The sequence below is a fragment of the Carcharhinus amblyrhynchos genome, chromosome 1 (genome assembly GCF_965287045.1).
Source record: "Carcharhinus amblyrhynchos chromosome 1, sCarAmb.v2.hapA, whole genome shotgun sequence".
NCBI lineage: Eukaryota > Metazoa > Chordata > Chondrichthyes > Carcharhiniformes > Carcharhinidae > Carcharhinus > Carcharhinus amblyrhynchos.
In genome coordinates, this window is record NC_137324.1 from 22,293,211 (window position 1) to 22,311,239 (window position 18,029).

At 43.0% G+C, this 18,029-nt stretch overlaps 1 protein-coding gene across 1 annotated transcript; it reads right to left on the reverse strand.

The window, feature by feature from the left end:
* Positions 1-801: 801 nt before the first annotated feature.
* Positions 802-17,376, reverse strand: LOC145349027 (vasotocin-neurophysin VT-like). Its single transcript, XM_080197266.1, has 3 exons — positions 17,257-17,376; positions 6,647-6,851; positions 802-1,212 (listed from the first exon to the last, which is right to left on the reverse strand). Exons 1-3 carry the CDS (start codon positions 17,374-17,376, stop codon positions 1,049-1,051), a joined length of 489 nt encoding a protein of 162 aa, XP_080053392.1. The 3' UTR covers positions 802-1,048.
* Positions 17,377-18,029: the final 653 nt, after the last annotated feature.

Consider the following 18,029-nt stretch of genomic DNA (forward strand, 5'->3'; position numbering starts at 1 on the left):
GTAAAATGCCTTTGGATTTACCTTAATTCTGTCTGCCAAAGCCATTTCATGCCCCTTTTTTGCCCTTCTAACTCCCTGTTTGAGCTCCCTCCTACTCTCTCTGTATTCCTCCAATACTCTCTCCGTGAACAAGTTATTGCTAAGTGAGTGCTGCTTGATGATCAAGTGTAGACTGATGGGGCTAGGTTGGATTTGTCCTGTTTTTTGTGCACAGAACATACCTGGGCAATTTTCCACATTGCCAGGGAGATGCCAGTGTTGTGGCTATACTGGAATAGCTTGCCTAGGGGTATGGCAAACTCAGCAGCACAAATCTTCAGTACTATCGCCAGAATATTGTCAGGGCCCATAACCCTTGCATTATCCAGTGCATTCAACCATTTCTTGAGTGTATGCAAATAAACTAACCCTTTGAGTTCATCCTATCTCGCTGTGGTATTATTATTGGATCTCACCAAAACAGAAGGGCTGGGAAATGTGCCACTGCTTATAAAGAAGGAAGCAAATCAAAAACATTTTTCTGTTTATGGGAAGATGAGGAGAGGAGAAATCCTGGCTGTTTAAACTAATCCCCAGTCCATTCGCAATATTTGCCAGGTGACTGATCTGACACTCAGAGAGATAAACACACAAAGACAATATGAGATCCAATCATTTTGTATTGCAATTCCACATTAAGCAATAAAGGATTTTATTTTGCTACATATGTACACATGCTTCTTTATGATGTTTACAAGTTACCAAAGAAATGAAAAAAATAAGGTTGTACTTTTGTACAATATTAACAAAAACTTCAGTGAAGGAAATGTAGCTGGAAATGATATTTGGCCACGCATATTTACTACCTTCAGCGTAAGTACTGAGATTGAAATACTGTCAGGTGTTGGATAAATGCACTGTATAGCACTTTGATATATCATAGCTCATAGAATAACATGCATTGTTCACGGCCCCCTTGTTGAAGCATTAGCTCCACATCCCATACCATGAGTGTTGTATAATTCTCGAAAGGTAGCATCAAAGAGAGGGCAGACTTTATTACAAGACTTTATATTAGCTGGTGTTTCTCTGCGGCCTGCCTGTTAGATAGACGCATTAGTCTGAGGATGAGGTTGGTTGCGGCACTGTCTAGAAGAGTGTGGTTTCCTTCCACGCGGGAGTTTCTCCATTCATTCTCATCTTCAAGACATGTATAGTCTGTAGCGCAGGTTTCTAGAAAGGAGAAAGGTAATATATAAATCATGACTTTTGTTTCAATGTTCCTATCATTGGAAATATCTATTGAGAAAGACACATTTTATCCACCACGTTCATTCCTCCTGTGATCCACGTGTACCTGTTGTTATATTGGAATATGGAAAAAGAGGTCTTTTTTGACAGAGATTGATTCGTTTGTGTAAATGCAAGGATCGGGCACTCCCAGCCAAGATCTACACTCAGCAGGGCTGAGGGCTCATTCCCTGACCGGTGCTTATTGCTGACTGTGTGGATGAGTGAAATCATAAAATCCTTACACAGAAGAAAGAGGCCATTCGACCCATCGAGTGTGCACCGACTCTCCGATAGAGCATCTTGCTCATGCCCTATCTCCATAACCCCACCTATCTACCCCGCTAATCCACCTCACCTTAAGTTTAAGTTTATTTATTTGTGTCACAAGTAGGCTTACATTAACACTGCAATGAAGTTACTGTGAAAATCCCCTAGTCGCCACAATCCAGCGTCTGTTCGGGCACACTAACGGAGAATTTAGCACAGTTAATGCACCTAACCAGCACATCTTTCAGACTGTGGGAGGAAACCGGATCACCCAGAGGAAACCCACGCAGACACGGAGAGAATGTGCAGACTCCGCATAGACAGTGACCAAAGCTGGGAATCAAACCGGGATCGCTGGCAGTGCTAACTAAGGTGCCACGGTGCCACCCTGTATTTAGGTTAAAAAGTGATGAGATGGGAAAGGTGACAGAACCTATGTGTATTTATGAATACAACACTCTGGGATGCAGTACATAAGTAATTTGAGGGATGACATGTCACAATTATAGAGTTCTTGGGAAGATAAAGATGATTCTTAACCTATGGTTTCTCAAGCTCTTCACTACTCGGGGATTTCCTCACCTCCCACCGAGGTGTGTTGTAAACTAATTGATTGAGACAATTAGTCAACAACTCCAATATCACTGGATCAGGTGATTGATTAGCAGAATGGTTCGAGGTGAGGCAGGTAGACATTCCCAGTAATTCCCTGTTAGCTATCCCACTGTTTGGATTTTGGAAAATTATTGACGGTGAGAATTGGGCTTGAGCCACACTGTAAACCAGAAGGAAAATATTCTTCTGTACCCTCGAACAAAAATAATCCTCTGTAGCAATCAAGAGGAAATGTTAAATTGAAAGATGCTTATCTTCATGATAGTAATATATTTAATGTAAATGAAGAAGACCCCCCCCTAAGAACTGATGTGATTAAAAAAATCTTCTATATCTTTTCATAGTCAAATTAACTAAAGTCCTGACTTACAACCAAATTTGTTTTTGAGGAAAAAAAAGACAGGTATATCCAGCATCGTAGCTAAGAATTCATGAGGAAGTTAAATATGAGAATGGTCCATTCTGTCCATTGAGTTCACTCAGGCTGGCATCCAATAACATTTTAGACTGTCCTTACGAAGTCAAATTTTGCCTTTACTGTCTGAGCTTGAAGGAAGTTATATAGTAAGAAGTCTCACGACAGAAGGTTAAAATTCAACAGTTTTATTTGGAATCACGAGCTTTCAGAGCGCAGCTCCTTCATCAGGCGAGTGGAGGTAGGTTCACTAATACAGCGTATATAGACAAAGGACAATTGCAAAATAATTACAGATTGGAATGAAGCTTCCTGGTTTGCTCAGATGCAGTTTTGAGTGGAAACCCCGGCAAAGAGGACTTTAATTAATTTCAATGGGGAGGCAATAACTAGTAATCCAGAGACCCAGAGCAAGATCTGGGGATCTGGGTTCAAATCCCACCACGGCGGATGGTGAAATTTGAATTCAATAAAAATCTGGAATTAAAAGTCTAATGATGACCATGAAACCATGTGGTTCACTCTGGAAGGAAATCTGCCAACCTTACCTGGTCTAGCCTACATGTGACTACAGCAATGTGGTTGACTCTCAAATGCCCTCTGAAGTGGAGAGCAGTTAGGAATGGGCAATAGATGCTCATGTCCCGTAAACTGAGGAAAAGTGGAGTGAAGCTCTGGCGAGTTTAGATTAGATTTTTCTTTCTGGAAATGCAGTAAAGATTTACCAGCCTCTGAGTGAAGAAGATTGGCTGGAATTCTCCAGTTGTTCACACCGGCGAGATTCCCCAGTCCTCCAGTCCACCGGTTTCCTGCCGGTGTGTGGTGATGTCAGTGGGAATTCTGATTGACAGAGAATCCTGTCGCTAGTAAACAACGTGCAACCTCCAGGTGGCAGGGAACACACGGCTAGGAGGCCAGACAATCTCGCAATTTGTTTTTCTTCCCACTCAAAATGTCTATTTGAAATATCCCTTTAGCACAAGAAAGTTGTCCATCCTATCCATCAAGCGTCCTACCGGCAGTTGTTATCTTGAAAATAATATTAATTAAATAACCCGTTGCCTCCCAAAGGACTTTTCAATTCCAACAGTTTCTTCCACCAATTTGCCAATCATTGGCAGAGAGCCAACTAGCCAATCAGGAACAGCAATTGGACATTTAGCTCCTTGAACCTGTTCTCCCATTCAGTGAGATGATGGTTAATCTATAAACTTAACTCTATATTCATTTTGGTAGGAGAAACTTGAATGTGGATTACAGGGTCAACGGCAGGGTTCTGAGGAATGTGGAGGAACAGAGAGATCTTGGGGTTCATATCCACAGATCCCTGAAGGTTGCCACTCAAGTGGATAGAGCCGTGAAGAAGGCTTATAGTGTGTTAGTGTTTATTAACAGGGAGTTTGAGTTTAAGAGCTGTGGGGTTATGCTGCAACTATAGCAGATGCTGGTGAGACCACATTTAGAATATTGTGTTCAGTTCTGGTCACCTCAATATAAGAAGGATGTGGAAGCATTGGAGAGAGTGCAGAGGAGATTTATCAGGATGCTGCCTGGTTTGGAGGGTAGGTCTTATGAGGAAAGGTTGAGGGAGCTGGGGCTTTTCTCTTTGGAGTGGAGGAGGATGAGAGGTGACTTAATAGAGGCTTAAAAGAGGATGAGGGGAACAGATAGAGTGGACATTCAGAGACTATTTCCTTGGGTGGATGTAGCTGTTACTAGGGGGCATAATTATAAGGTTCATGGTGGGAGATATAGGAGGGATGTCCAAGGTAGGTTCTTTACTCAGAGAGTGGTTGGGGTGTGGAATACACTACCTGCTGTGATAGTGGAGTCGGACACTTTAGGAACTTTCAAGCTGCTATTGGATAGGCACATGGAGCACACCAGAATGATAGAGTGGGATAGCTTGATCTTGGGTTCGGACATAGCTCGGCACAACATCGAGGGCCGAGGGGCCTGTACTGTGCTATACAGTTCTATGTTCTATACACTCTCCTTGGCCCTAAAGTTAAAGTTTATTTATTAGTCACAAGTAAGGCTTACATTAACACTACAATGAAGTTAGTGAAATTCTCCTAGTCACCAAATTCCGGAGCCTGTTCGGGTCAATGCACCTAACCAGCATGTCTTTCAGAATGTGGGAGGAAACTGGAGCACTCAGAGAAAACCCATGCAGACATGAGGAGAACATGCAAACTCCACACACACAGTGACCCAAGCCGGGAATTGAACTCAGGTCCCTGGTGTTGTGAGGCGGCAGTGCTAACCACTGCTCCCACTGTGCTGCCCTATATCTCAATAATAATATTAGTAATTATTTTCCAGAAGTAGGGGCCATAGTTTGAGGATAAGGGATAAACTTTTTAGAACTGAGGTGAGGAGAAATTTCTTCACCCAGAGAGTGGTGAATGTGTGGAATTCACTACCACAGAATGTAGTTGAGGTCAAAAAGTTGTCTGATTTCAAGAAGAAATTAGATATAACTCTTGGGGCTAAAGAGATCAAGGGATATGGGGAGGGGGTGGAAGGGAGAGATCAGGATATTGAATTGGATAATCAGCCATGATCGGGATGAATGGTGGAACAGGCTCGAAGGGCCAAATGGCCTACTCCTGCTTCTAGTTTCTATGTTTTTAGAACCTTTGGATAATAGAAATCTGTTTTACAATTAACAACTGTCAATTTGCAAAACGAGAATTCAAAACTGTTTAAAAACTCATTTGGGCTTCACTGGCTAGTTCAACATTTATTGCATAAGCCTTATTGTTCTAGAACAACTGGTAGATCAGCTGCCTTCTTGAATCACTGCAGTCCATGTGGTGTAGGTAAACCACAATGCTGTTAGGGAGGGAATTCTAGAATTTTGACCCAGCAAGGAAAGGTGATATATTCTCAAGTCAGGATGAGTGGCTTGGAGGAGAATTTCCATGTTGTAGTGTTCCCATCTGCTGCTTTTATCTTTCTAGATGGTGGTGGTCATGGGTTTGGAAGGTACTGTCTGAGGAGGCTTGGTGAATTGCTGCCTTGTAGACAGTACACACTGCTGCTACTGAGCATCAGTGGTGGAGAGAGTGGATGTAGTGCCTATCACGTGAGCTGCTTTGTCCTGGATGGTGTCAAGCTTCAAGCATTATTGCACCCATTCAGGCAAGTGGAGAGTATTTCATTACCCTCCTAACTTGTGCCTTGCAGATGGCGGACAGGCTTTAGGGAGTCAGGAAGTGAGTTACTCACCACAGTATTCCTAGCCTCTGACCTGCTCTTGTAGCCAATGGCTGGTCCTGTTCAGTTTCTAGTCAATAGTAACCCCTAGGATGTCACATGCAAAACTGCTCCCTTTGACTCTCAAATGGTTTTCTACTTTGCTGTTGAAGGATCTGGATGTAATATGGGCCATAGCCCTGGATTCCTCAACCTGAAGAACAGTTTCTCTCTATCTAACTGTTCCCTGAATATCTTGAAAACTTTGATTAAAATTCTCCTTATGCTTCTAACTGTCAGGCATTTCAAGCTTAGTTTGTATTACTTTGCCCATTTGCTACTTGATGTTTTATTCACTTTATTGAGCTGTTCTTAACCTTCTTACTAGTACTTAGTTTTTTCCTCAACTGTCATGGAATCCCTACAGTGCAGAAGGAGGCCATTCAGCCCATTAAGCCTACACAATTCCACCCAGACTCTAACCGCGTAACCCCACATATTTACCCTGCCAATCCCCCTGACACTAAGGTCACATTTACCACAACCAGTCCACCTGACCTACACATCTTTGGACTGTGGGAGGAAACCAGAGCAGCTAGAGGAAAACCATGCAGACACGGGGAGAATGTGCAACCTCCAGACCGACAGTGAGTGACCCAAGCTGTGAAGCGAACCCAGCTCCCTGGTGCTGTGAGGCAGTAGTGCTAACCTCTGTGCCACTGTGCCTCCCACAATAGTTAGTGCTTTTGATAGCACCCTCCCCCTGCCCCACCACCACTAACTTTACAGTCAGGTTAGCCTCAGGTGAATCAAATGGATATATAATTGAGACATTTGCCCAGAAATCGAGTGATCTATATTTGAAAATAGTTCTACCGTCAGTGCAGCAGATTCCTGGTGAGGCACATTTTCCGTTGTTTCTACCACAAGGCCTTCCAGCAGGTTCGCAAGGGGATGGCAGGTAATTCTCCTCCTGACATCTCAGTGTCTCTGAGGTTCCAATGTAGCAGCCAATCTCCTCACCGCAGCAGATGTTAGCTCCAAAACAATGGCCTCTGTTCTGAGGGCCACACGTCATACACTGCCAGAGAAGAGAAAGAGGAAAGAAAACTTTCACTTTTTTCAATGTCTTCGAAGGAAAATATGTTAATTTTGACAGCAGTGGTTGTCAAAATTATGGGGGGCATAGGTTGAAAGTAAGAAGGGGAGTGTTTAAAAGAGACTTAAGGGGCATGATTTTCATACAGAGGGTGGTGAATGCCTGGAACGCGCTGCTGAAGGAGGTGGTGGAAGCAGATTCAATAACAACATTCGAGAGGCATCTAGACAGATATTTGAATCGACAGGGAATAGAGGGATATGGACCACATAGAGCCAAGAAAATATTAGACAAGAGAAGCATTTGTGTTGACACAGACTTGGTGGACCAAAGGGCCTGTTCCTGTGCTGTACTGTTCATTGTTCTATGACTGTAACACTACATTCCACACTTTCTCCTTCTCGATAAATGATAAGCTTTGTCTGTATAGTGTGCAAGAAATAATACTTCTCACTGTAAACCAATATATGTGACAATAATAAGTCAAATCAAAGCTGTGTTAGAGAGCACTGATCCACAGTGACCTGTGTTTGAGAGGCATAGCAAATGACTATCTGAAGTTAAATGCATGGGATTGCGGGTAATGTCTTGGGATGAATAAAAAGCTGGGTAGTAGATAGCAAGCAAAGAGTTAGAATGAATGGGTCTTTTTCTGATTGGCAATCAGTGATAGTGTGGTTCCGCAAAGCTCCGTGTTGGGATCCCAACTGTTGACATTATATATTAATGATTTGGAAAAGGGAACTAAATGCATTATCTCTAAATTTGCAGATGATACATAGTTGGGTGGGAGGGTGAGCTGTGAGGAGGATGCAGAACTGCTTCAGTGTGATTTGGACAGGCTGAATGTGTGGGCATCTGCATGGTAGATGCAGTATAATGCGGATAAATGTGAGGTTATCCACTTTGGTAGCAATAATAGGAAGACAGATTATTATTGAATGGGTATAAATTGAGAGAGGGATATTCAACGAGACCTTGACGTCCTTATGCACCAGTCACAAAGTAAGCACACAGGTACAGCAGGCATAAAAGAAGGCAAATGGTACGTAGGCCTCAATAATGAGAGGATAGGAATGTTTTACTGCAATTGTACAGGGCATTAGTGAGGCCACATTTGGAGTACTGTGTCCTTATCTAAGGAAGAATGTCCTTGCTATAGAGGGAGTGCGGAGAAGGTTTACCAGGCTGATTCCTGGGGTGGCAGGTCTGTCAACTGAGGAGGGAGTATATCGGTTAGGATTATATCACTGAATTTAGAGGAGTGAGATGGGATTTTGTGAAAACTTATAAAATTCTAACAAGATTAGACAGGGTAGATTCAGAAAGAATGTTCCTGATGGTGGGGGAGCCCAGGACTAGGGGTCATAGTTTGGGAATTGACTGGGGTAAGGAGAAATTTCTCCACCAGAGGGTGGTGAATCTGTGGAATTCACTGCCACAGAAAGTAATTGAGGCCAAAACATGTGATTGAGAAGAAATAAGATATAGCTCTTGGGGCTAAAGGGATCAAAGGATATTGGTGGGGGGGGGGGATCAGGATATTGAATTTGATGATCAGCCATGATCAAAATGAGTGGTGGAGCAGGCTCGAAGGGCTGAATGGCCTACTCTTGCTTCTAGTTTCTATGTGTGTTTCTATGTATTTCTTCTCATTACAACTTTGACTCTGCCAATTCCTTAATCTTCTCAGAGTCAGAACGTGGATCTTCCTGTCCCGCCTACCATGGGAATCATAGTGGGCAGGACACGGACCATGGAAAGATCCCTTAACTTTTGGTGGGATTATCCAGTTTTGGAGCAAGCGTGGTTGGATAAATCCCTTCCATGGAGTAATTAATGGCACAGCAGGAGACCATTTAGCCCATCGAGTCAATGTTAGCTCTCAATAGAGCAATGCAGTCATTCTGTTCCCTACTCTATCCCCGTGGCCCTACAGATTTATTTCCAAGTACTGGTTCAATTCCCCGTCTCCACTTCCAGCAGTCTTGTGGACAGCAAGTTCCAGATCATTACCACTCACTGTGTAAAAATGTTCCTCCTCACATTCCATTTACATCTTTTGCCCCAAATTCTTAAATTCATCTTCCCTCATCTTGTATCATCATCTGTTTTTTCCTGTCAACCTTATCTTAGCCAGTCATAATCTTGTACACCTTTATGAAACAGCCCTTCAATCTCCTTTACTCCAAGGGGCACAACCCCAACTATGAACCATGTTGGCTAAAACTCCCCAGCCCTGCAGCCATTCTGATAAATTTCCACTGCAGCATCTCAGGGAGGGACCCTCACATCCTTTTTAAATGTGGTTAACCAGAGCTCCATCAAAGTGCATCATAGATCTTATGTTTTTGTACACAATGCCCCAATTTATGAAACCAAGATCCCATATGCTTGGCTAACATCTCTATTAACAGATCCTGCTATCTTCGAAGGCTGATGATCAGAGCCCTCTGTTTCTACACACTCTTCAGAACTCTGCCAGTATGTCCCAGTTGCCTCTCTCTATTCCTTCTGCCAAAATACTTCACCCAACACATCTCTATATTAGATTCAATCAAGTCAGCACATTCTGAAGCCCATGTCTTGTTGAAACCAACCAATGTATGAAGAATAGCTGAGGACTCTGGGTCTGTACTCACTAGGGTTTAGATTTTATTGAAACTTACAGGATATTGTGAGGCCTGGATCGAGTGGATGTTGAGAGGATTTTTCCACTAGTAGGAAAAACTAGAACCTGAGGGTACAACCTCAGGCTAAAGGGACGATCCTTTAAAACAGAGATGAGGAGAAATTTCTTCAGCCAGAGAGTGGTGAAGCTGTGGAACATTTTGATGCAGAAGGCTGTGGAGGCCAGGTCATTGAGTGTCTTTAAGACAGAGACAGGTAGGTTCTTAGTTAATAAGGGGATCAGGGATTATGGGGAAAAGGCAGGAGAATGGGGATGAGAAAAGTATCAGCCATGATTGAATGGCGGAGTAGATGGATTAAGTGCCTAATTCTGTTCCTATGTCTTATGGTCTAACCCTGTAAGATCCTCAGTCCTTTTGTCATTCTTCCACTTTGGTATCATCAATGAAGCTTGAAATTTTAATTACCTACTTACTCTCTTACTAATTTAATTACTAGCCTTTGGGGAGCGCACAGCACTGGAACTGTGAGGGGCACTCTCTGGGAGTGCAGGATAAAAGGAGTGCAAGGCTTGCACCCTTGGGGAGCGGAGAGCATCGGACCTGTGAAGAACATTCCCTGGGAGAGGAGGATAAAGGGAGTTTGAGGCTTGAGGCCCTCGGGGAACGTGGGAGTCTGGGCCCTCAGGACAATAAGCAGAGAAATCAGTGGCTAGAATCAGATAAGGACAGAGTAAGTAGGAGTGGGACAAGAAACTTTAAAAAGGGCTAGCCTTAAGGTTTTGTACCTGAATGCTCAGAGAATTAAATTAAAATGGATGAATTAGTGCAGATAGATGTAAAGGGGTATGCCAGAGTTGGCATTATAGAGACCAAGGTGACCAAGGATGGGAGCTAAACATTGAGGGCAATTCAATGTTTAGGAAGGATAGACAGAAAGGAAAAGGTGGTGGAAATTGCATTGTTGATTAAAGGATATTGAGGAAAGACATTAGCATAGACAATGTGGAATCTGTATGGGTCAAGTTAAGAAACACCGAGGGGCAAAAAACATTTGTGGGAGCGGTGTACAGAGTGCAGTGGTAATGTTGGGAAACACAGTAAAAAGTCTGACAACACCAGGTTTTAGTCCAACCTATTTATTTGATAATATACTCACTAGCTTTCGGGGTTACCCCCTTCGTCAGGTGAATGGAGAGTTCTGGCCTCAGACAGAGCATATAAAGCACAGACAGTTTAGAGATTACTGATTAAAATGCGAATCCTTACACCTAACCTGCTGTTCAAGACCTGAAGTGGCTGATAATGTGAGTGGAAGGAGCACTGATCACAGTTTAAAGAGATGTGTATTGTCTCCAGACAGTACAGTAAGTGAGGTTTTGCAAACCCAGGCAAGTCATGGGGGTTACAGATAGTGCGACATGACTTGCTGGGTTTGCAAAACCTCACTTACTGTACTGTCTGGAGACAATACACATCTCTTTAAACTGTGATCAGTGCTCCTTCCACTCACATTATCAGCCACTTCAGGTCTTGAACAGCAGGTTAGGTGTAAGGATTCGCATTTTAATCAGTAATCTCTAAACTGTCTGTGCTTTATATGCTCTGTCTGAGGCCAGAACTCTCCATTCACCTGACGAAGGGGGTAACCCCGAAAGCTAGTGAGTATATTATCAAATAAATAGGTTGGACTAAAACCTGGTGTTGTCAGACTTTTTACTGTGTTTACGCCAGTCCAACGCCGGCATACCCACATAATGTTGGGAAAAGCATTAGACAAATCAAAGATGCATGTGAGAAAGGAACATCTATGATTATGGGTGACTTTAATCTGCATATAGATTGGGGGAGTCAAATTAGTCACAGTACAATAGAGAGGAATTTCTGGAGTGCATACGGGATGATTTTCTGAACTAATATGTTGAGGAACCAACAAGGCCATCTTGAACTGGGTGTTGTGCAATGAGAAAGGATTAGTTGGCAATGCAGTTGTGAGAGAACACTTGGGGACGAGTGACCATAATTGGAAAATTCTTTGTCAAAGTTGATGGTGATGTAGTTGATTCTGAGACCAGGGTCCTAAATCACAATAAAGCTAACTATGATGGTATGAGACATGAATTAGCCATGATGGACAAGGGAACATTACCGTAAGGAAAGACAATGACAGGCCTTCAAGGAATGAATAGGTGAACTCCAAAAGCTGTTTATTCCTATTTGGCACAAGTGTAGTAAGGGACTAGTGGCCAAACCAAAATAAAATTAAAAGTATAAAGTTTATTTATTACTCACAGGTAGGCTTACATTCACACTGCAATGAAGGTACCGTTAAAACCCCTAGTTACCACACTCCGGCGCCTGTTCGGGTACACTGAAGGAGAATTTAGCATAGCCAATTAACTTAACCTGCACATCTTTGGGCTATGGGAGGAAACTGGAGCACCCGGAGAAAACCCACTCAGACATGGGGAAAACTCCACACAGCCAATGACCCAAGCCAGGAGTTGAACCCGAGTTCCTGGTGCTATGAGGCAGTGGTGCTAACCACTGTGCCACTATACATGCCTTATAAGGGAAATTAAAGATAATATCAGATTCAAGGAAGAAACACACAACTTGGCAAGAAAAAGCAATAGGCCTGAGAATTGGGAGCAGTTTAAAATTCAGCAAAGGCGGACCAAGGGATTGATTAAGAAGGGGAAAACAGAGTATAAAAGTAAGCCAGCAGGGAATATAAAAATTGACTATAAAAGTTGCTCCAGGTATGTAACGAGAAAAAGATTGACAAAAACAAATCTAGACCCCTTACAGTCAGAAATGGGGAATGCATAATGGGGAACAAAGAAATGGCTGAGGAATTAAATTCATACTTTGCTTCTGTCTTCACAAAGGAAGACATGAATAATGTTCCAGAAGTTCTGAGAGAAACAAGTTTTAGTGAGGAGCTAAATCAGTATTAGTAGAGAAATGGTTTTGGAGAAATTAATGGGGTTCAAGGCAACTAAATCTCCAGGTCCTGATAATCTTCATCCCAGGATACTTAAGGAAGTGGCCCGAGAAATAGTAGATCCATTGGCGGTCATTTTCAAAATTCTTTGGACTCTGGACTGATTTCTACAGATTGTACGGTAGCTAATGTAAGCCCACTCTTCAAAAAGGGGGAGTAGATAGAAAACAGTGAGCCTAATGTCAGTATTGGGGAAGTTGCTAAAATCTATTATCGAGGATTTCATAATTCAGCATTTGAAAAGCTGTTGTTTAATCAGACAAAGTTGGCATGGACTTACAAAAGGGAAATCACACACGACAAACCTACTGGAATTCTTCACGTATGTAACTGGAACAGTTAACCAGGCAGAAATGGTGAATGTGATTTATTTCAACTTTCAGAAGGCTGTCAACAAAGTCTGATATAGCAGATTACTATGCAAAGTTAAAGCACATGGGATTGTAGGTAATGTCTTGAGGTGGAGAGAAAGATGGTTAGTAAATAGGAAGTAAAGGGTTGGCAAAAATAGACCTTTTTCTGATTAGCAGTCAGTGCTAGGACCCCAGCTGTTCACATTATATATTAATGATTTGGAAGAGGGAGTTAGATCTATTATCTACAAATTTGAAGGTGATACAAAGTTGGGTGGGAGGGTGAGCTGCGAGGAGGATGCAGAGATGCTTCAGTGTGATTTGGACAGGCTGACAGTGTGGGCATGTGGATAAGTGTGAGGTTATCCACTTTGGTAGAAAAAAATAGGAAGACAGATTACTATTTGCATGGGTGCAAATTGAGAGAGGTCGGGTACTCAGTGAAATCTTGGAATCCTTGTCCATCATTTGCTGAAAGTAAGCATGCAGGTACAGCAGTCCGTAAAGAAGGCAAATGGGATCAGAACATAAGATATAGGAGCAGAATTAGGCCCTTCGGTTCATTGAGTCTGCTGCACCATTCAGTCATGGCTGATAAGTTTCTCAACCCCATTTTCCCTCTTAACCCTTGATCCCCCATACCAATCAAGAACCTATCCATCTCTGTCTTCAATGCACTCAATAACCTGGCCTCCACAGCCTTCTATGTTGGCCCTCATAGCGAGAGAATTTGAGCATAGGGATAGGGATGCTTTGCTACAATTGTATAAGGCATTGGTGAGGCCACACCTGGAGTGTTGTGTGCAGTTTTGGTGTCCTTATTTGAGGAAGGGTGTCTTGCTGTAGAGGGAGTGCAGTGAGGGTTTACCAGGCTGATTCCTGAGTGGCAGGTCTGTCATATGAGGAGAGACTAAGTCAGTTAGGATGATATTCACCGGAGTTTAGAAGAGCAAGAAGAGTTCTTATAGAAACTTAAAATTCAAACAGGGTTAGACAGGGTAGATTCAGAAAGAATGTTCCCGATGGTGAGAGAGTCCAGAACCAGGGGTCATAGTTTAAGGAGACTGAGTTTAGGACTGAGGTGAAGAGAAATTTCTTCACCCAGAAGGTGGTGAATGTGTGGAATTAACTACCACAGAAAGCAGTTGAGGCCAAAATGAATGAGTTAGATAAAACCCTTGGGGCTAAAGTAATGAAGGGAAATGGGGGGGGGATTAGGATATTGAATTAGATGATCAGCCATGATCATAATGAATGGCGGAGCAGTCTCAAAGGGCCAAATGGCCTATTCCTGCTTCTAGTTTCTATGTATGTTTTTATGTAATCTGCATTCCAACATCCAAGTTATTTGTACTGAACAAAAGAGAGAGCTGTGGCCTTAGTGCTAACCCTCGGGGAAGGTCGCTGACTACCATTCTCTGGCCTGAAATATAACCATTTACTATGACACAAGTCATGTGTCAGGTGGGGGGGATTCCAGCCTATCTTTCAGCTGAAGATTAACTAGTGATCGGTAAAGGTTTAGCTCAATCTCCTTGCTAGTCTATGCATTGATTTATAAAGCCCAGGATTTCAAATCTGTTTTTTTCTAAAGAACAGCCTGACTGTATGATCCTGCCACAGTGTTTTAGAAGTTGATGGGCCCGGTTGGGAAGGTGAAATGAACACTTTGGTTGCACAAAACCAAACACAGTCTGTACCGAGAGGCTGGGAGGTGTCAAAGACGAAGATGTGTATTTCCGTCTCCGGGTAAGTATAACAATTGCACGATGAAGTTTAAAACGTGAGTGAGAATAAGAAAGCAGATTGCAAACAGCCAAGGCTGTTTCACTCTGCATCTTCACTCTTATTCTGTCCCCAAGCCTTCCTGCAAAAATGAAACCTATTCCTCCCCGTCTGTAGAACATTTGTGAAAAGGACCTTAAAAGTTATTTCTAAGTGGACAGAACCATGACAAATGAAAACCAATACAGGCAAGGTTAAGGTCTTCACGGAATCGGAATCACAGAATACTACAGTGCAGAAAAGGCCATCGAGTCTGCACCAACGCAAGAAAGGCCCTTACCTGCCCACCTAATCCCACTTGCCAGCATTTAGCCCGTACCTTGAATGTTATGGCGTGCCAAGTGCTCATCCAGGTACGTTTTAAAGAATGTGAAGCATCCACAACCTTCCCAGACAGCGTATTCCAGACCATCACCACTCATTGGGTAAAAAAGATTTTCCCCACATCCCCACTAGACCTCCACCCCTCCCTTTCAACTTGTGTTCCCTCGTAACTGACCCTTCAACTTGGGGGAACAGCTGCTCCCTATTCACTCTGTCCATGCCTCTCATAACCTTGAACACTTCAATCAGGTCAGCCCTCAGTCTTCTCTGTTCCAGGGAAAACAACCTGAGCCTATCCAACTTCTTTCATAACTTAAATGTTCTACACCAGGCAACACCCTTGTGAATCTCCTCTGCACCCCTTCCAGTGTGTTCATGTCCTTCCTATACTGTGGCGACCAGAATTGCACACAGTCCTCCCGCTGTGGCCTCACCAAAGTTCTGTATAACTCCATCATGACCTGCTTTTGTAATCTATACCCCGATGGACATTTACATTCAAACAGCCCAACATAAGAAATACATGCTGAAGCTAAAATGTTAATTTGAGGACTCACTTCATGTTGATTGAATAAAATTTGCCCTTTGTTTTTTTAGGAATTATTCCTATATGGGAGGAAATCATTTTGTCTTTGTTTCTAATCGAAGACCATAAGATATAGGAGCAGAATTAAGCCATTCAGTTTAGCTGGACTGGAGTGCTGCACTGTACCCCAGTAATGAATGGTGGAATCTGTGAAGTTAAATGATGTGCCGCAATTTAAATTCTTTATCCAGTTTATAACCTTTCACAGTAGGTGCATCTGTTTTTACAACACTGCATTCATAGTGTATAGAAAGTTTATTTATTAGTGTCACAAGTAGGCTTACATTAACACTGCACTGAAGTCACTGTGAAAATCCCCTAGTCGCCACTCTCCATTGCCTGTTCGGTTACACTGAGGGAGAATTTGGCCTGGCCAAATCACTTAACCAGCACATCTTTTGGACTGTGGGAGGGAACCGGAGCACCCGGAAGAAACCCATACAGAGAACATGCAGATCCCGCACAGACAGTGACCCAAGCTGGGAACTGAACCTGGGTCCCCAGCACTGAAAGGCAGCAGTGCTAACCACTATGCCACCTATTATGAACCATAGCACACGCTATTCAAGACTTGTACATTTACAATCACTGTATTTATCTATTGTAGGTTAGAGAAGTTTAGCTTCCATATCCCTGGTCTATACCTGTCTACCTTATTTACTATTTGCATGTGGCTCCATCTGATTTGAGAAAACCTCTTTACTTCAGTCTTGGATAATGCCAATCATACATTGAAGTAAAGTGAAAGGTTTGAAACAGGAATGCTTGCAGATGCATTCAGCATTTTTTAATAAATCCGGCACATTTGGAGCAAGGTCAAACTATATGGCCAAATCAGCTGGAAATCAATGCTCCCTCACGCTGACACCACTTAATCTCACAATCTCAGCTATTTGGACACATGGCTAACTATTTCTCTTCTTGCTGTCTGTTTTGGGGAATTCCTTGCTCACCTTGGTCTCCAGCAGTTCATAGCAAAGCTGGGCAGAATATAGGAGATCCAACTCCGGTTGCTAAACAGTCTCATCTATTCATGTGGACCTAAGTGACACACTTCCAGGCAAATCAAGTACTTTTAACAGGGGTTGCACAGTCTCACCCAGGAAGTCCAACTGAAAGCACATCAAGACGTGAACAATAATGGATAAGATCATTTTCTTTTGAAACTTCTGATCTGGGTAAAAAAACTTGAACAGCTTTGAACCCTTACACATGCCTAGCTGCAACTTTGAAATAATTCACAAAGTGAATCGACAGCACCAGCCCATCATAGAATCCCTACAGTGCAGAAGGAGGCCATTCAGCCCATTGACTCTGCACTGACCACAATCCCACCCAGGTCCTATTACCGTAACCATGCATATTTACCCTGCTAAATCCCTCTGACACTAAGGGTCAATTTAGCATGGCTAATCAACTAACCCGCACAACTTTAGACTGTGGGAAGAAACTGGAGCACCCGAAGGAAACCCATGCAGACACAGGGAGAATGTGCAAACAGGCAGTGACCCGAGGCCGGAACTGAACCCAGGACCCTGGCGCTGTGAGGCAGCAGTGCTAACCATTGTGCCATCATGCAGCAAAGATGTTTAAATTAGTGGATGCAAACAGACGAAGACAAGTTTGGGAAGATTAAACTGGAAAGTATTTCTTTTAAATCTGAAAAAGATGTAAAGGAAAGCTGGGGATAAATGGACCTTACCTGCCTGACACCTGTATCCAGGAACGACCTCTTGCCCCCTCTGGGGCAGTTCTGGATGTAACATGCCGAAGTGAAGGCCAGCAGGCAGAGCAGAGAGAGTGGGAGCGAGAGTTGAGGCATGTCGAGAGAGGCGATCAGCTGTTTGACACACTTCACCGGGTGTGAGCTGCAGCTTGGGCTGACTTTATATTTATACCCTCCGGCAATCCTGCCGCAGACGTCACTGCTTTCTGTCAATTCATCTTCTGTATCAATTGCTGCTGTAAAGAAATTGAAATGCCGACTTTAATTGCTGCATCCCACCGCCAAACACGGACTTGTCACAAAGACGCCCATCACTTTCTCAGTAAGAACTTTTTTTTAAAAAGAAATGTCCCGACAGCAAAAAAAAATAAAATTAGGGACCATTTGCAAATCAGAGACTGCAAAGGACGCCGTCTGATCCAATTTCCAGCAAGGGGGAAAGTAGCTCTCACTCTCCCTGTTAACCTCTTGTGCCTTTAGGTGGGAGTCTCCTTTACAATGCAGAGGAGAATCTGAGGCCAAACTAGCTCCCCCAACCTCCCCCCAGGAATGGTTAAATTTTCTAAATCCTCCCTTTGCCCTTTTCAAGGCTGCTTTCCAACTCCTTCACAACCTCCGAAGATTGTTAACTTGAGTTTGAAAAAAAATTATTCGCCACAAGGTGAAGTAGTGTCTGTTGCCTCTTGCTGTGTGTGTTAGATGGCCTCGAGTGTAAGAAAAATAAAGTGCAAACATCCACATTTTAACAG